Below are 16,541 nucleotides of genomic sequence, written 5' to 3'. Positions count from 1 at the left end.
GGAATATGTTATAATCCAAATGGAATCAATCTTGCAAGTGAGTATAGACCGGAAGTTAATTTGAAAACGTTTTTATGATAATGCATTTTTTAACATTTTCTTATTTTCTGCTACTTGATATTTTCTTAGCATTTTTCCCGGCGAATGAGATATTTAGATTGATTAATTTTCTTTTATACAATTAGACCAACAAAGAAAATTCTTTTAAAAACTTTGAATGATCCTACCATTGCGAATTTCCTCAGGAAGCCATGCTTCTAAATATCTTGGAGAAGACTAAGTTATACTCACTTTGCTGCACGTGAGATAACATTCGAAATCTTCAACCAACAATATAATTGTTTACACTGGAAACTCGATCTTGATGAAATCGGTATAAAGACAGTGAAAACAAATTATACCATATTTTACGGTGAGAAATTCATAGTTGATGGTTTAAGGTTTGTCAAACTCCAATAATAGTGGCAAAACTTTCGTATAAAGATTTTTAAAACAGGAAACAAAGTAAAAAAATAAAATGACATTTTGGTAATTAAAACATTTACCTAAACCAAATAGGCATGACATTATGATTTCCCTCATTCAAGAACCTAAATTTAGAACCTCGCCTACAATTTTCTCTCGTGGCCACGTCATATTACAACAAGGAGACCAGACACATAACAAGATAACACATCATACGGCAATGCAGAAACCAGAACTAGATGCTCAAACATTCCAAATGGAACAAAGGGAAATACTTTATGGCGTCATGGGATTTAGATTCCGGATATTTCTTATAAAACTTCTTCACATAAACATCCTCAGGAAGAGTGATGGTCGGAATTTTCCCTGCAGATCGAGGAAACTTTGCAGATGGTGCCCTGATAAACAGAGTAAAAAACAAAACATTACACAATTTTCCAAAAAAAAATCGAAGTTTCATCACCATGATCAAGTAAACATTCAGAATAAAAATTCAGTGAATCCCGAAAATTCCCAAAATCATTAAACTCAGCAAGTGAAGTCTAGACCAAGACTTGAAAACTGAACATCACAATCACCATAACCATTAAGTAAAATAAAACATTACACAATTTTTCAAAACAAAAACAAAAAAGGATCATCGCCATGCTCAAATAAACATTCAAAATAAAAATTCAGTGAATCACTGAATCCCAAACATTCCTAAAACCATCAAACTCAGAAAGTGAAGTATAGTCCAATACTTGAAAATTGAACATCACAGACACCATAACACTTAATTGGATTCAGGAAAAATAAATAACAAAAAAAATGAATTTTCAGAAGTGAAATTAAGAAACCGAAGAATGGCACCACATTTTGGCAAAAGGGGCGTAAGTGATAAAAACCCAGATGGGGGATTCTCAAATGGAAAAAGAAAAATGCAAAGGCGAAGATTGAAGAGAGTGAATCAGAAATTAGGGGATAAACTGTTCCATGGCTTTGAGCCACGCGGGTTGCGCCTTAGCCAAACCCTTCACGAGCTTCCTCGTTCGAGAAAGAAAATCCCCTCGCATAAACGACATTGTTTAGCTTCTTCTTCGCTGTATGAACGAATAGGAACACTACTGGGCACAAGGAGTTTTGCACTTTTGCCTGTGCTACGTCGTTTTCTTTCATATGTAGCATTTGACCCATCAGATTTGGTACATTGATTTTAGCCCAGGTCACCGAGTTATTTGATGATGAACAGGTTTGGATTTTTCGGCAGAAAAAATTATCTCAGATTGAATAATATCTAAATTATTTAACATTAATTTTAACAAATTAATCAATAGGATTCGATTACTTAATTTACAGTATTATTCCCATACTTTTTTTTATATTGACTTAAATATACTTTAAATTTTTATAAATTACTATCAAATTTTAATTTCAGTTTTTATATAAAAAGATATTGGTTTTCATTCACTGGTGTCTATGGTATAATGCCAATATGTAATACCTTAAAAAAAATCTAGATTCTTAAAATGTTATTTATCTACCTTAAAATTAAAGGTTTAGGTTTTGTTAAAAAAAAAAAAACTTTAGATTAGGGGAACCAAAGTAGTAATTTTAAATTTTGGAGCCATTAAACCCAAACAAAAATATTGTATTGAAACCAAAATCAAATTAGGTTGATTCTATAGAACTAAAATCAATAATTTTAAAATTTAAAAGAATAAAAAAAAGAATTTTTTTGTAAGAACTAAAATCAAAACATAATCATTTTATAGGACTAAAATACATTTAAGCTTTATATTTATTGTTTTGTGCTTTTTTTTTTTTTTACCAAGGAGATAATCATGATTTCAACCTCTTTGCATTTTTTATTTGCACGCAAACATGATTAGTTAGATGAAATAAATATTAATGACAAATAATAGTAAGGTTCGGCTATGCAAATAAATAAACTTGTCATGTTTAAAATATTTAATATCATATTAAATATAATTATACTAAAATTTAGTAAAAGATTAATTGTATTTTTAATTGAGCAAATATTATCATATTATCTAAAAACATATTAAGTCTATTAAAATTTATCTTAATTTATTTTTTCTTCAAATAATAACAATGATGTAATACCTATATGAAATGTATAAATTCAAAAGAAAAATAATAAACATAAATTAATAATTACTTAATCATTTTTTATAAACTTGTGTGTTGCATGGGCTTATTTAAATATTTAAAAATTATCAATTAATAACTTATTATAGATGATTCATTGTAAATAAAATTTTTAAGAATTATTTGTATTTTTTTAAAAATTAAGCATATTGATTGTCATTTTTTTTCATGAGGTTATCATTATCAAATAAAATAAATAAAATATTTTTTTATAAATTATATATAAAAAGATAAAAAATAAAATAAATATTAATCAAACTTTAAAGGCTTAAATATGCTAGAGATCCCTAAAATATATCCAAATTTCACTACGTCTAACAAATTTTTTTGTCCTTGTGTCCCTAAAACTTCAAAAGTTTTGTGTGAGATCCCCACCGTTAATCTCCATACAAAAGGCGATGATGCATCTGTTAGTTGAATACGTCAGCAATACACATACAGGGTCATGTCAACCATGACTACCGTACTCCTCCATTACCAACCGATAGTGTTCTCCCTTCATTTCAAAACCACCTAGTGAATATTTTTCATAATTAAAACAAGATTTGAAAAAGGGACACCAACGATTAAATACCCTGCTCATCCAACAATTAAAACCCAGATATGCTCTTTCAATTCTTAAAAGAAAATGATTCAAATAACAACAACCAATAAGCAATTTCAATATTTTTGTTGGAATTTTTTTCCTAAAAATCAAATCCACACCAGCAAGCAACGATTAACATGCACCACAAATTAAATCCACGAATCACCGTAGCTATCACAAGCTATTGAGACTAAAAGGGGAAAAATATAATAATGAACAATAATTGAATAAGAAAAAAAAAAGAAAAGAATACATCAAGAATGCCCACTTAAAAAACCTATATATGAACATGCACTTGTTGTTCGCTAACGCAGTGACTACAAAGCCTTTCATGGTGGCTTGAAAGCTTGGCACGACAGATGAGTTGGTTTGACATTGAGAACAAACATCATCTTCATCAATGATCGTAACATCTCGCAACATGTCCTCCTTTATCATCAAATTTTCTGGTGTAGACCTGTCATCCCATAGCAACCCTTTAAGCTCCTTATGCATTGGGATGTAGAGATTGGAGAGAAGGTAATTAAGTGCATCAGTTCCACTAAAACCATCATAGATCCCCACGAAAACCCAACTATGTTCCTCAAACACCACAACATGAACACGATCCTCCCCTGCTTTCCTCTACGCCCATTGAAGATTATGACTCTCCATTGAATCATCATCCTCCAAACTACCCTCGCTGCTTAAATTCACGCTTAGATTCGCGTTATGCTTCTCCAATGTCGCTGTCATCGCTGCCACCATCCACTTTGGCTCCTTCACCACTACGCCCTTGATTGGAGCCACAATTGAATTATGCCTTCAAGACAGTCTTGGAAATCACCTTTTGCAAAATGCAAATCCACCTACCCTTCCTCATTCTTACTCTTATACCTAATTCCAAACCCAACTCTCGTGTGAGAAGCTTTTTTGAAAATGATATGATCCGTCACTTTAACTTTATTTTCTTTTTTTCTAATAAAATAGTTTATTAACTTAAATTAAATATAAAAATAACAAAAAAATATAAGTGGCACATCGTGTCATTGATACTTTTGACGTGACTTCACACATGTATCATTAACGTGTCTAACTAAAAGACACATCATCATGTTTTGGACGGAGACTAATGACAAAAATCTTTTACAAAACTTTTGAAGTTTCAAGGACCTAACGAGAAGCAAAAGAATTCTAGGGGTCAGTTGTGAAACTCAAATATACTTAAAGAATCTCCAACATATTTAAGTCAACTTTAAAATGTTAAAGATTTGAGTATAGTTTTATAGCACATAATCATAATAATAGTTATGAAAAACAGAATTGTGAGTGTATATATATCTCTTAACTTTATCCTTAATTAATGATTAAATAAAATATTATAAATCAATTTAAATAGCATTAATGAGATTAATTAATCATTCACAATTGTTAATTATGATGAAATTCAATCAACGACTATTGTTAGTTACAACTTTCGATCAATGGTTGATGTTAGTCCAAGTGTACTTAACATAATCGATGACTATTATTAATTGTAACTTTTGATCAATGCCTGGTATTAGTTCAAATGAAGTTTACTTTTATAATGTATATGTGTGTGTCTATATATATATATTGACGAAAACATACTCATCCCATTTTATTTCTAATCAATTGTTCAATACAAGGGATAAGAAGATAGAAACTATAGAGACTATAAAAGAATGGCGTTACCCTAATTAGGTCATGGGCAACCCCATTAACTCTTTACAAACCCAATAGAAAAGGTTGGATTTTGTTAAAACAACCAAATACAATTATGAATCAAATCACCAAACTCATAAGCATCACTAGTGCGCTTGATAATTTTATCCACCACAATTTTGCAATCAACTTCGAACTTCACATGTTGCAGGCCAAGAGAGATGACAAACTTCATAGCCGTTATCAATGCCCAAACTTTCCCTTCATTGTTGTCCATGATTGGTGCTCTCTAATCCATACACTCAATACCAACTACGCCATCATGATCACACACACAACACCTTGCTTGCCCCTATTTCGTGGAAAAACCCAACATTAATGTTGCACTTAATGTGACCCATTGGTGGAGAGCACTTGTCAATGAAAGGTTGGCCAATTTCCTCACTCAAAAAGTTGGGTTTTAATTTAGCTTTGGCCCACCCTTAAAAGAACTCATCTTCTAATTTAACAACGCCAAAATTTGATATATTTATCTTCTCCCACAACTTATCCAAAGACTCCACAACAACATACTTAAGTATTTGCGTTTGTCCAAACTCAACTGAGACAAAAAAAAAACATATGTTGGCTAGACTCTGCCTGATTAGAACAAGCCTTAATAGCTTCCTTCATGTCCACGTGCTCCCAACACCCTTCATTGATAGGACATGAAAAACATGTGAAAAGTAGACTTCTCATTAAGCTCACATAGAGGACAAATCGAAGGACAATGAACCCCCATAGTTGCAATACTCCATCCCTACTTGCTTTACATGGCAAGATTTAAGACAAATACATTTTAGAACCCCATTCCACCATCCTCCTTCAACTCACACAGTCTATCCCATTTCAACCAATTTATGTCTTTTGACTCTCTACTACTATTTTCCCACCAATAAGAATTCATCATATCCTACAATTCATCCTCATGAGATTGGGGAATTTGAAAAATACTCATACAATAAGTGCGAATAATTCAGATGGAAAATAAAATAAAATAATAAAAGTATAATTTTATTGTGATTTTTATAGCTAAACATTTGTATGTTCTTCTACCTTTTATATTTTTGGAATCAACTTTATTTTAACATTGGAAACAAGTATCCTTAAACGTAATTATGATATTTAGCCTCACATGAGCACAACTATACGAGAAAAAAGTAAAAGATGGTTAAAAAACCTAAAATTACTTCAAGCACAAATTATTTATATATATATATATATATATATGATTAGGCTCGTTAGCCCATGAGTAAATCTGTTTAAACCACATGTTAAACAAATTGATCTTAAAATCTCGCAAAACATAGAAGACCATGTGAATCGTGCATATAGTATGTTTTTTAATTTTCTTTATCAGCTAATATTAATTGTTAGATTTTTCTCAATAAAGGAATTCAAATCTATAATTTTTTCATTTTTTTCCTTCACCCTGAAGACAACCTTATAATTAGTTAAGCATTTACAATTTTTTACATAGACTATGCATCAAATTAAATAATTTTTTCTGTTAAATATAATAACAATTTTTTTTCATATTTTTTCTTTGTTAGAGATATTTATATGGTTTTATTCTCTCTCATTTTTCATTATCTTCTCTATTAAACAATTTTAAAAAGGAATTTTCATTTTCATGTTTTTTCTTTTCTTTACTTTATTCCTTAACCTTTTCTTTTTTTGCTGAATTTTATTCATTAAACTATACACTCCAGTAGTACTATAAAAGTATTGAAAGTGAAATCAATCAAGTCTTAAACTATTAAATTAAATAAAATAATTCATAGCATTATTAAGTCTCTCAACTTTCACCAACTATCGGTTAATATTAATTGTGGGAAGCAGAAAAGAAACAAGTCCACAATAAAGCCAAACATTACAGCGAGGTCCCAAAATTCGAGAAACCATCACAGGCCACAAATGCAAACCAATTCAATTCATTTAATTCAAAGCTGCGAAGAAGTCCTATGCATAACAAAAGCAGGAAACAACCCCAACTGTCTACTACTCTCTGTCTTCATCACTGCAGGAGGTAAGTAGATGAAGAAGCATTCATTCAACAATGCCGCATCATCATCATCATCATCATGTGTAAATGCTCACAATTTCGGTTGGAAGAGCAATTAGAACAATGGCCAAAGCCATCACAATCGCATAGGTAACGGTACTACTGGGTTGAACCATGCTTCCATACGATGCGTTTTGGCTCTGGGGGGTCGTAGTTTGTGAGTTTGAGGTTGCAGGTGCAGAAGGAGTTGTCTTCGAAGAATTTGATGTGAAGATAGCAGCATCAGGGGAACTTGGAGATAGACCCAAAAGCTCTGTCAATATTCAAATAATTCATAGTATTAGTATTTATTAATTTAAGGGAAATTAATCCATCATGGGCTAAGAAAATTTGAGATAGACATTAGTGGTTGACGACCTGTGACCAAATTTATTAACCAACCAAACAATAACTATTGTCAACCCATGTTTCCATTTCTGTTCCATCAAACACTTAAAAGCTCCTACATAACAACTGGCTAGTACGAATTCGAGTCTCAGAATAATATATTAATGGCAATATACTAGTTCAATTCTTCACCTAAGAAAGTATCGACAATTATGACCTATGAATATAGACTGTTACACTTCCAAGTGGTGAACGTGACAAAGTTAAAATTCGTCGGTTTAAAAACTAATCTAGTAGTAATAAATATGTAGACAGTTCAGCTCTTTGGATTGCCCTTGGGTCACATATCAATTTAATTAATGACAAGAATCAGATTCTAGTTAATGTGCGCAATCTTATTGAAAGTAATGTTAACACCCTCCTAACCAATCTAGATGAGAGGTCTGCAAGTAATTTTGTCCTCCTACCTAATCTAGATGATGTGTAACCTCCTTATAATCACTGTTTTTAATTTTATCTTGATATTGATAAAGTGGTGATTAATTTTGGTTGGAAATCATAAATATAAATAAGGTATTTTTTTCTTAATATAATTTATTTCATATGATTAATTAGGATTCAAACCCTCAAACACTTTAAAAAACATAAATTACTATCACATATGCGGATCGTTATTAATTTTTATTAGTGTTTTTAGATGTTTTGTATTTACATGTATTTGATAGTATTAAAATTGCAAAGTTCAATACAATTTGTTGAAAAACTTAACAAGAGACAGAAAAAATGGGAGAGAATGAGAAGTGAAGATCTAAAGCAGTAATAATTATGGCCAGTAAAAAAAAGCAGTAGTAATTACTATTAAGCATCGTGATTTTACTTTGTTCTGTTCTATAATGAGATGTCCAAATTTAGTAAAAAAAAATTAAATCACGAGCTTCCAAAATTTACTATACAACAAATTTACAATCAAAATTAGAACTTCCTTAACAACTCGTGCACTGAGAAACACGCAAAATTAAATTAACATAAAAGGTCCACACACTAATTAATAGTAGAACTTTGGTTTTGAGTCACGAGTATTCCAAAATTACCTAAAGGACAAATTTCTCACCAAAGCTAGAGCTTCACCTTAATAGTACTCCCCCCCCCCCCCCCCCAAAAAAAAAATTAACATATGAGTCATTATCCTCAACAAAATTAGAACAAAACCTTAAAAAACTCACACACACAAAACTAACATCCGAGGTCGGCACTAATTAACAAAACTTTGATTTGATTCGAGAGTAATAAAAAAAAAGGTAAAAATAAATACTAGTATACTTAAATTTTCTCTTTTACTTTACTAGACGATAGTATAATTTTTTAGAACAAACCAAAAATGTGAATCAGGTAAAAAAAATAAAATTAACCAACTGGGCTTTCGATTATTTTCATTTAAAAATATTTTTGGTTTACTTTTCTCGAGTGTAGATATTTTAGAACTGAAAAACGAAATACAACGAAAAAAAAGAGAGAAAAAAGATACAATAAGAAAAGAGAAGGAAAAAAAAACATCAATAGACAGAGTTGCAGTAAATGAGATCTTTCATGATGCCAAAATACAAAGATGACTGATGAGAGGATAAAATATTAGTATTATTTTTAAATTTTATCAAGGAAAAGTATAAGCAGGGGTGGTTGTCCTCTTAAAAAATAAAGTTTTAGAAATACAAGTAATAAGATGAATGGTAAGAACCTGAGAAATATAAAACCTTGTTATTAAGAGATGTATCGATAACATAACATATATAATAACATGGATGTCAGCTAATAATAGTGTGTTTGGATAGAAGGAGAGAGATCTGAAATTTGGGGAAAAGTAGAAAAGAGAAAAAACTGTGTTATTTGTACGTTTACAAAAAATGAGTAAAGTAAAAGTTTAGATGTACATGTAGTTGTAAAAAGCAAATTAGACGAAAGAATAATTGAAAAACGATAGTATGTATTGTCCCTAACGTGGTTAATAGTGGGGAGTACTTACTAGGACAGTTGGTGATGCTGGCGTTTTTGACGTTACAAACAGAAGGGAGCTGAAGCAGCTTGGCCTCTTGAATGCCCAAGCTTTTAACCTGTGGGCTACCCTTGTGGGTCTCTTCAATGATGTAGCAGAGGCACTCTGGGTTGCTCTCCTTTATGGACGTTGCTGCGTCGCAACATTGCTTTTTCGGCGTTTCTTCCTTCCCCTTCGCGAAATCCAAACACGGTATTACCTTCTGAATCACCGCTGAACACTTGGTTGCCAAATCATCCGCACCACTCGCCGACCCACATGCCATCATCACCACCAAAAGGCCCATGCCCATGCCCATGCCCAGGCCCATAAACTCCACTCTCTGCTGCTTCATCTTCTTAATTTGCTTCGGTAGTGGGAATGGGACTTTCTTTAACGTGTTTTTCGGATTCTCCAAAATATGAGAATAGCTCTGTGTGTGGGAAATGTATTGCCTGGTCTTCTCTATTTATTGCCAGGAGGTGCTGCTCCAACATTGGACGGTACTTAGACGCCGTTACTTAATTTTATTTTTCTCACTACAACTTCAACTATAATTTATTTTTTATAATATAAAGTTCAGAGGAGTTAGATGATGATTATCCTTTAGGGCTAAGACAAGCCTTAAAATTCAGAAAACACTTAATAAAAATACTTATAAATTATTCATAATTATCAAAGTTTTTATGTAAGTAATAAAAATTAAATTTACTTTCTTGTAAGATATGAATAGAGTCAATTTCTTATCAACTAAGTACATTTTTATTTTTAAAAATCACTAAAAATGTTCGTTTAGAGAAGAGAGTAGTAGTGAGAGTTACTGATACTTGATATACCTAATAGAATTTAATTTAAGGTTAAACATCCATGGACCACGGGCAGGCACTATGCCATGGGAAATCTTGGTATTGAATTTTCTAACATACTCTTGATACTACTTGAATTAGTCATAATAAAGATAGCACGAGAGATATCAGTTATTAAAAATATAAAAATATCATAACAAATTAAAAAAAATTATAATTGAATTTATATTAGTTTTTTGAAAATTCTCTAAAAAAATAATATTAGAAATAACTTATAGAATTTGTAAAGCTTGACATTAACTGATTTAAATAAAGAAAGTTTGATAGGGTATTTAACTAATCAAATTGAAATAATCTATAAATAACTTTTTGTCCGTGATGGTGCCGTGAAGCATAGGAAATAATTAATAAATGAGGAAGCAAGTAGTCGTTGGAATGAAATTAAGAGCTCACTGCTTCAGCTTATGACATTGGAGTTTGTGGAAACGACAGATACTATAAATAGCATTGTTTTTCAACCACTACGTGTCATGTCGACCTCGCTATTTAATTGTCCACGTGGCATAATTTTGTACTGCTACTAAATTACATCAACATACTAAAGTTTGTTGGATGTTGAACTTTCCTTCTAAGTTTTGAATGCGTCGGAGTAATTTAGTATTTCGACTTATATTACTAAAATTTATAATTTTACTATAACTTATTTTAATAACTTGTAATTTGTGTAAAACTGTTTGTTTTTATTTTCTAATTACAATTATATACTAAACACTTATTCACCAAAGTACATAAAACTTAGAGTACATGATATTATCTACTCGTCGTCATTAGATTTGATGTTAACCGGGGATGATATTTATGTTTCATTCATATTCAAATACTAAATTATTATTAGTTTACACGTTTACAAATCAATTCAAAATAACATTTATTCAAATTTTATTTTGAAAAATAACACTAGAATTTATCCAAAGATCAAGAGTGTTTTATTTATAATTAAAATTTATTAAAATCACGAATTTGTCAATATAATTTATTTAATAACCAATCAGTTAAAGTTTTACACAATGTCTTGATTCTTAATATATTTTATTTATTACGTAGTAATAAAAATGCACATTTTTCCGTTGAACTAAAATGTACATTTTAATAGGTGTATTGATACGTTTTTTTACAAAAAGAATAATTTTATTTCTATGATAAATTTGTATAACAATTTTTTAAAAAGAAAAAAAAAAGTGATAATAATGATTAAAAAAAACGAAAAAATAAATGTAAAAAAATATGATAATGCTATAAGAATAAGCGGATGTTTGTTCCATGAAATTATTTTACATATTTGGAAATCCCATTACCGAGAATATTATAGTTGAAAATGTTATTCATTGGCATGTATAAAAATGTATTCGATTAATTTTTAATATTCCTAGGAATATTTTAATGTTTTAAAATAATAAATAAAAATTAAAAGTAAAAATGGAAGTTATAATGGGTCTTGCTAAAATATGTGAATTCCAAAATAGTCTTGTTAACCAGTAACTTTAGATACTGACGGATCCAAAAAAAAAATCTTGATGAAGACAATAAATAGTTTATAATATTTTTACAAAATAGAAATATAATAAGATTTTGCAAAATGTATAATGTTATGAAAAAAAATAATTTAAAATATTTAAATTTTTATAAATTATAATTGTCTTTTATGAATTTTTATTGAGAATGTTCTCTGATTATTTCAATGTTAATATTATAAAAAAATATCTAATTATATATATAACCAAACAATTGTTCAACCATTCATCTTCTTTTATGTGATCACATTCTATTCTTCACAAAATTAATTGTAGAGAAATATCTTAAATGATAAACTCTCTTTATTTATTTTTTGTTCTATTTGGAAATTAGGATTAAATCACTCAAATGAAAATATATAGTGTAAGTTAGTAAATGAATCATTGCTTTATGTTGAATGTCTATAGAGTAATTGGAGGTTATTATTTTGGCTCTCTGATTTTCTTAGGTTCAATTTAGTCATTTTATTTTAAAAATATTTAATTTGATTCCTTAATTTATATACAATAGGTTAAGTTTAGTTTATTTATTTTTAAAAATTTTAATTATATTTTTTATTTTTTAAAATGAATTTAATTTTTTCATTTAAAAAAAACTAATTGAACCTAAAAATTAATTGGAAGACTAAAATAATAATTAAAGATAAAAATTAAAAAGATGAAATAATAATTTTAGTATCAATTATATATATATATATATATATATATATAAGTTTTATTTTTTTAAAAAAATCCTATAGGAACAATACTTATTATTTTTATAGGAGCAATTTTTTTATTACGCGTGTATAAGTAAAAAAAAAAACAATTTAGTGCGAAAAATTGTCCTCATTAAACAAGAGGTGGATTTGTCCTTATCTTTAAAATATTAGTTAAAGAATTAAAAAAATATAATATAACGTAAAAAATAAGTCATGTAAAATATAATTTTACACATCCCATTTAACGTGGATATAATAAGAGAGCATAAAAATTTTCCAACAACTCAATTTTACACATTTAATCATTTTGAAATCTATACTATAATTACGCTTGGTTAACATTTTTCCTTCAAAATTGTGTTATAGCCAGATGCGGTGAACATGAGTTCCATCTTATTGCCATTTGCCAATTGTCGCCCCGACACCCCTCCTACTCCTATAGAATTGGTTTATTCATGTAATAATGTCCTAACCCCAAAATTTCATCAAAACGTATCATTCAAAAAAAAGGAAAAATAAAATCTCGCATGTCCTCGTACCTTGCATGATATTGGTTGTGCTGCCAATTCTCCTCATTACATTTGACAAAATCAAATCACCTTTCCTTAAAACACAAAACTCCCTCTTCCCAATCACTACCTCCTCACTCCGTGCTACATTTTTCATAACACAACCACACACATTCATAATTAAACACCATATCTCATCACATACATGCAACAGCACAAAGGAAAAGGAATAAAAAGGTACTAACAAGGAGGCTTAAAAAAAATGAAGAACCGTTATTTGGTGCCGGAGAGACGGTGGTTCGTAGGTCTGGCCGTCGTGGGGTTGATCGGCGCGGTGCTATTCCTCAGCAACGCGATCCGAACCTCGGAAACCTCGTACGTGTGTCCGGGGGCGCTCGGGATCCGAAGCAAGACCCGAACCGAATTCAGTTACGACGCGTCACCGATCCAGCTCCGCGCGATTATGCACTACGCGACCTCGCGCGTGGTTCCGCAACAATCGGTGTCGGAGATCAAGATCAGTCTGGACGTCATTAAATCACTGGGCCGGCCCATCAACTTCCTCGTCTTCGGGCTGGGCCACGACTCCCTCATGTGGGCCTCGTTCAACCCGGGCGGCACCACGGTGTTCCTCGAAGAAGATCCAAAGTGGGTCCACTCGATCCTTAAAGACGCGCCTGGCCTGCGGGCCCACACGGTGCGTTACCGCACGCAGCTACGCGACGCCAAGGGGCTTATCACCTCGTACCGCTCCGAACCTTCGTGTTCTCCCACGAAGGCGTACCTGCGAGGCAACGAAGCGTGCAAGCTGGCGCTGGAGAATTTGCCCGACGAGGTTTACGAGACCGAGTGGGACATGATCATGATCGACGCGCCGAAGGGGTATTTCGCGGAGGCGCCGGGGAGGATGGCGGCGGTGTTCTCCGCCGCGGTGATGGCGAGGAACAGGAAGGAATCCGGTGTGACGCACGTGTTTTTGCATGACGTGGATCGGAAGGTGGAGAAGGTGTACGCCGAAGAGTTTCTCTGTAAAAAGAACTTGGTCAAGGGTGTTGGAAGGCTTTGGCACTTCGAGATACCTCCTTCTAACGACACACGTGCTTCTCGTTTCTGCTAGAATCTTGTTCATCTTCGCTCACAATTACTATGATTCTTCATCATTTTTGTTTCTTTCTTCACTTGGTACGTTATGATTCAAAATCATGTGGTGTGGCACGCACAGGAACAGTATTTCAGATACTATATTATATATACTTACTCTCTTTTTTTATATATATATTTTAATTTAATTACCATATTAAGCTTTCTTATTTTACTTTTTAGTTTGTTCGAAAATTCAAAGACAAAAGGAATCACCGGCTCATAGGATTGCATGAACTGCCATGCATGTCCAATGCACCCTTTCCCCACAGGGATGGCCAGATTAATTGCAATTTTTTTTTCTCCTTTATTAATTTGGGCCCTTCGATATGATTATGATGGAAAATTACTAAGGTTACAGTGATCAATTGGTACTCAGTTTGAGGTTTGGACGTGTAGTTATGTTACATGTTTGGAGGTATAGTTTTATTGATTATAATAATCTTCTGCTTGGTGGTTTCTCTGCCTGAATGAATAATGAATGGATTATGGAACCATGTGCTGTTCTGGTGAGTGGTAAATGGAAATTATTATAGGTAGAAATCGTTATTAATTACTAGCTTAGTGTTGGAGTATTGTGTACTGTTGCCCAAGCCAGCCCAAAGGTTACATAAAAGCAAAGAGATTAATGACAATGGATGAAATGATGAATGGAATAGTTTAATTAAATATGAAAAAAATATGGTTTAAATATGTAAAAAATAGAGTTTTTTATTTATTATAAACGATTCATCAATTGTATCTTAAAAAAAAAATCATAAATAACACTTTTAAGATGATATGTCTAGTTTTTTTCTTTTAGAAAAAAAGATGATGTGTCTACTAAAGATTAACAAGTATTAACTTTTTTTTTTCTTCTTTCTAATAAACTTAGAATGGAAAGAAATGAAATATATAAAAGATTATAGTTAATTAATGATTTAATTTCTGATTATATATTTAACGTAATTAGTGTAATAACTTGGGTATTGTATGAATGTTATATAACTCAAATACTAATTTCATATATGATATTATCATCTAACATTACTTTTTAATTAAAAGAGAAATATAAAAAATACACTCTCTTAACATATTCCTTTAACTTGTGGCGTGTATTTGTTGGTTTATATGGCACCCTGAATGCATTCGCTTTTGACGGCGGCACGTGGACACTGCAGGATACAACCAACCAGATCACTGTTCTTCATGGGATCATCACAACAGATTCACCAGCAGCAACAACAACCTCCTCTCCAAGAGAGGTTTCATGGTTTGCACCACCGGACAACGCTTTCAAACTCAATGTTGCCGGAGCTCACTTGGCCAGTAACCCAGGACCTTCAGGCTTTTGGGGTCTTCTCAGGAATAATTCTGCTGAATGGATAACAGGTTTCTCAGGATACTGTGGACATGCTACAAACCTGTATGCAGAACTCATGACCATTCTCCAGGGATTGCTGCTAGTTTGGGAGAAAGGTATTCGATTGCTCATTTGTGAGTCAGACTCTTCTTGAGTCCTTCACCTCATAGATCACGGGGACAACAGGTACCACCCTTATGCTGCTGTGATCAACAAGACCCGTGATTGGGTGATTAGCTTCAGCCATACGCTTCGTCAAGGAAACATGTGTGCGGATTCTCTACCAAAAATGGGATCTTCAACAATGGACACTCTCACAATTTGGGATGAATGTCCTCAACAACTTTCTTCCTTGTTGTTGGGTGATTCTTTAGGTGTTACTTATGTTAGGCAGTAGTTCTTTCTGTTTTATTTCATTCTTCCCTCATAAAAAAATACATTATTTCCCATTAACTAAAATTTATTGAAAATGATAAAATTTAATGGGTTTCACGTTATATTTAATGATTTTCTTCTTCTCGATATTATAATTTTTAATAAATTTTAATTAAGACAGAATGTGTTTAAAGAAGTGTGTTAAATAATATATTTTAATACTGGCTAAAGATGCCAATCGTTGCACAAGAGCAAGGTATGGTATTATAATTGAAAGTTGGAACACACCCGTCAGATTTTCCTCCCATCCGCAATAGCCAATGGGTTTTCATTTCGTGTCAAAAGCAGAAAAGATGGATTACCTAAAGCAGAAATAAGAGAACATCAAATTTTCCTTTTAAGATAGTTCTCAGTTCAAGTCTTCAAGACAGTTTCCCTTTATGCTTATTAGTTATTACCTAGTAAAGATCAGAAATTTTCACTCAAGAAATTAGAATAAGGACTTAAAATTAAGGAATGAAACTAGTATGTGGCGGCCTAGCAGAGTGTAAATCCAATTAAGGGCCACATCTGCACGCTCCATTGCTTGCTTATCATCTTGTGAAAGGGGTGGACGCACATTTAATTTCTACATATCTCATCAAAGTATAGATATTTCATAGCGTGTATCAACTGTCATTTTCCAATTATTTCGTACACTCAATAGTCAATAACGCGTACAGAAATTAAACTAAACTAATCTGCAGTTAAGGCACCAAACAGGACATCTA

At 31.8% G+C, this 16,541-nt stretch overlaps 3 protein-coding genes across 5 annotated transcripts; 1 reads left to right on the top strand and 2 right to left on the bottom strand.

Annotated features, from left to right (window-relative positions):
• Nucleotides 1-505: 505 nt before the first annotated feature.
• LOC100788973 (uncharacterized) lies at nt 506-1,679 on the bottom strand. Of its 2 annotated transcripts, none has more exons than XR_005887245.1 (2): nt 1,321-1,679; nt 506-863 (listed from the first exon to the last, which is right to left on the bottom strand). XR_005887245.1 is itself a non-coding variant. In XM_003537485.5 (2 exons), the coding sequence occupies exons 1-2, from the start codon at nt 1,527-1,529 to the stop codon at nt 701-703; spliced, it is 258 nt and encodes an 85-aa protein (XP_003537533.1). In that variant the 5' UTR covers nt 1,530-1,679; the 3' UTR covers nt 506-700. The 2 variants fall into 2 exon arrangements, 1 of the variants encoding a protein (XP_003537533.1); XM_003537485.5 differs by having other exon boundaries at nt 1,435-1,679.
• A 5,218-nt stretch (nt 1,680-6,897) lies between these two features.
• Nucleotides 6,898-9,662, bottom strand: LOC100499777 (uncharacterized). Its single transcript, NM_001248958.1, has 2 exons — nt 9,319-9,662; nt 6,898-7,224 (listed from the first exon to the last, which is right to left on the bottom strand). The coding sequence occupies exons 1-2, from the start codon at nt 9,656-9,658 to the stop codon at nt 6,989-6,991; spliced, it is 576 nt and encodes a 191-aa protein (NP_001235887.1). The 5' UTR covers nt 9,659-9,662; the 3' UTR covers nt 6,898-6,988.
• A 3,150-nt stretch (nt 9,663-12,812) lies between these two features.
• Nucleotides 12,813-15,874, top strand: LOC100789499 (probable methyltransferase At1g27930). Of its 2 annotated transcripts, none has more exons than XM_041006966.1 (2): nt 12,813-14,096; nt 15,215-15,874. In XM_041006966.1, exon 1 carries the CDS (start codon nt 13,177-13,179, stop codon nt 14,029-14,031), a length of 855 nt encoding a protein of 284 aa, XP_040862900.1. In that variant the 5' UTR covers nt 12,813-13,176; the 3' UTR covers nt 14,032-14,096; nt 15,215-15,874. The 2 variants fall into 2 exon arrangements, with proteins under 2 accessions (XP_040862900.1, XP_003537534.1); XM_003537486.5 differs by having other exon boundaries at nt 14,238-15,874.
• Nucleotides 15,875-16,541: the final 667 nt, after the last annotated feature.

This window comes from Glycine max, chromosome 11, assembly GCF_000004515.6.
Source record: "Glycine max cultivar Williams 82 chromosome 11, Glycine_max_v4.0, whole genome shotgun sequence".
In the NCBI taxonomy this organism is placed as follows: Eukaryota; Viridiplantae; Streptophyta; class Magnoliopsida; order Fabales; family Fabaceae; genus Glycine; species Glycine max.
The sequence above is the reverse complement of the archived record's forward strand: the minus strand, read 5'-3'. Positions and strand labels throughout refer to the sequence as shown.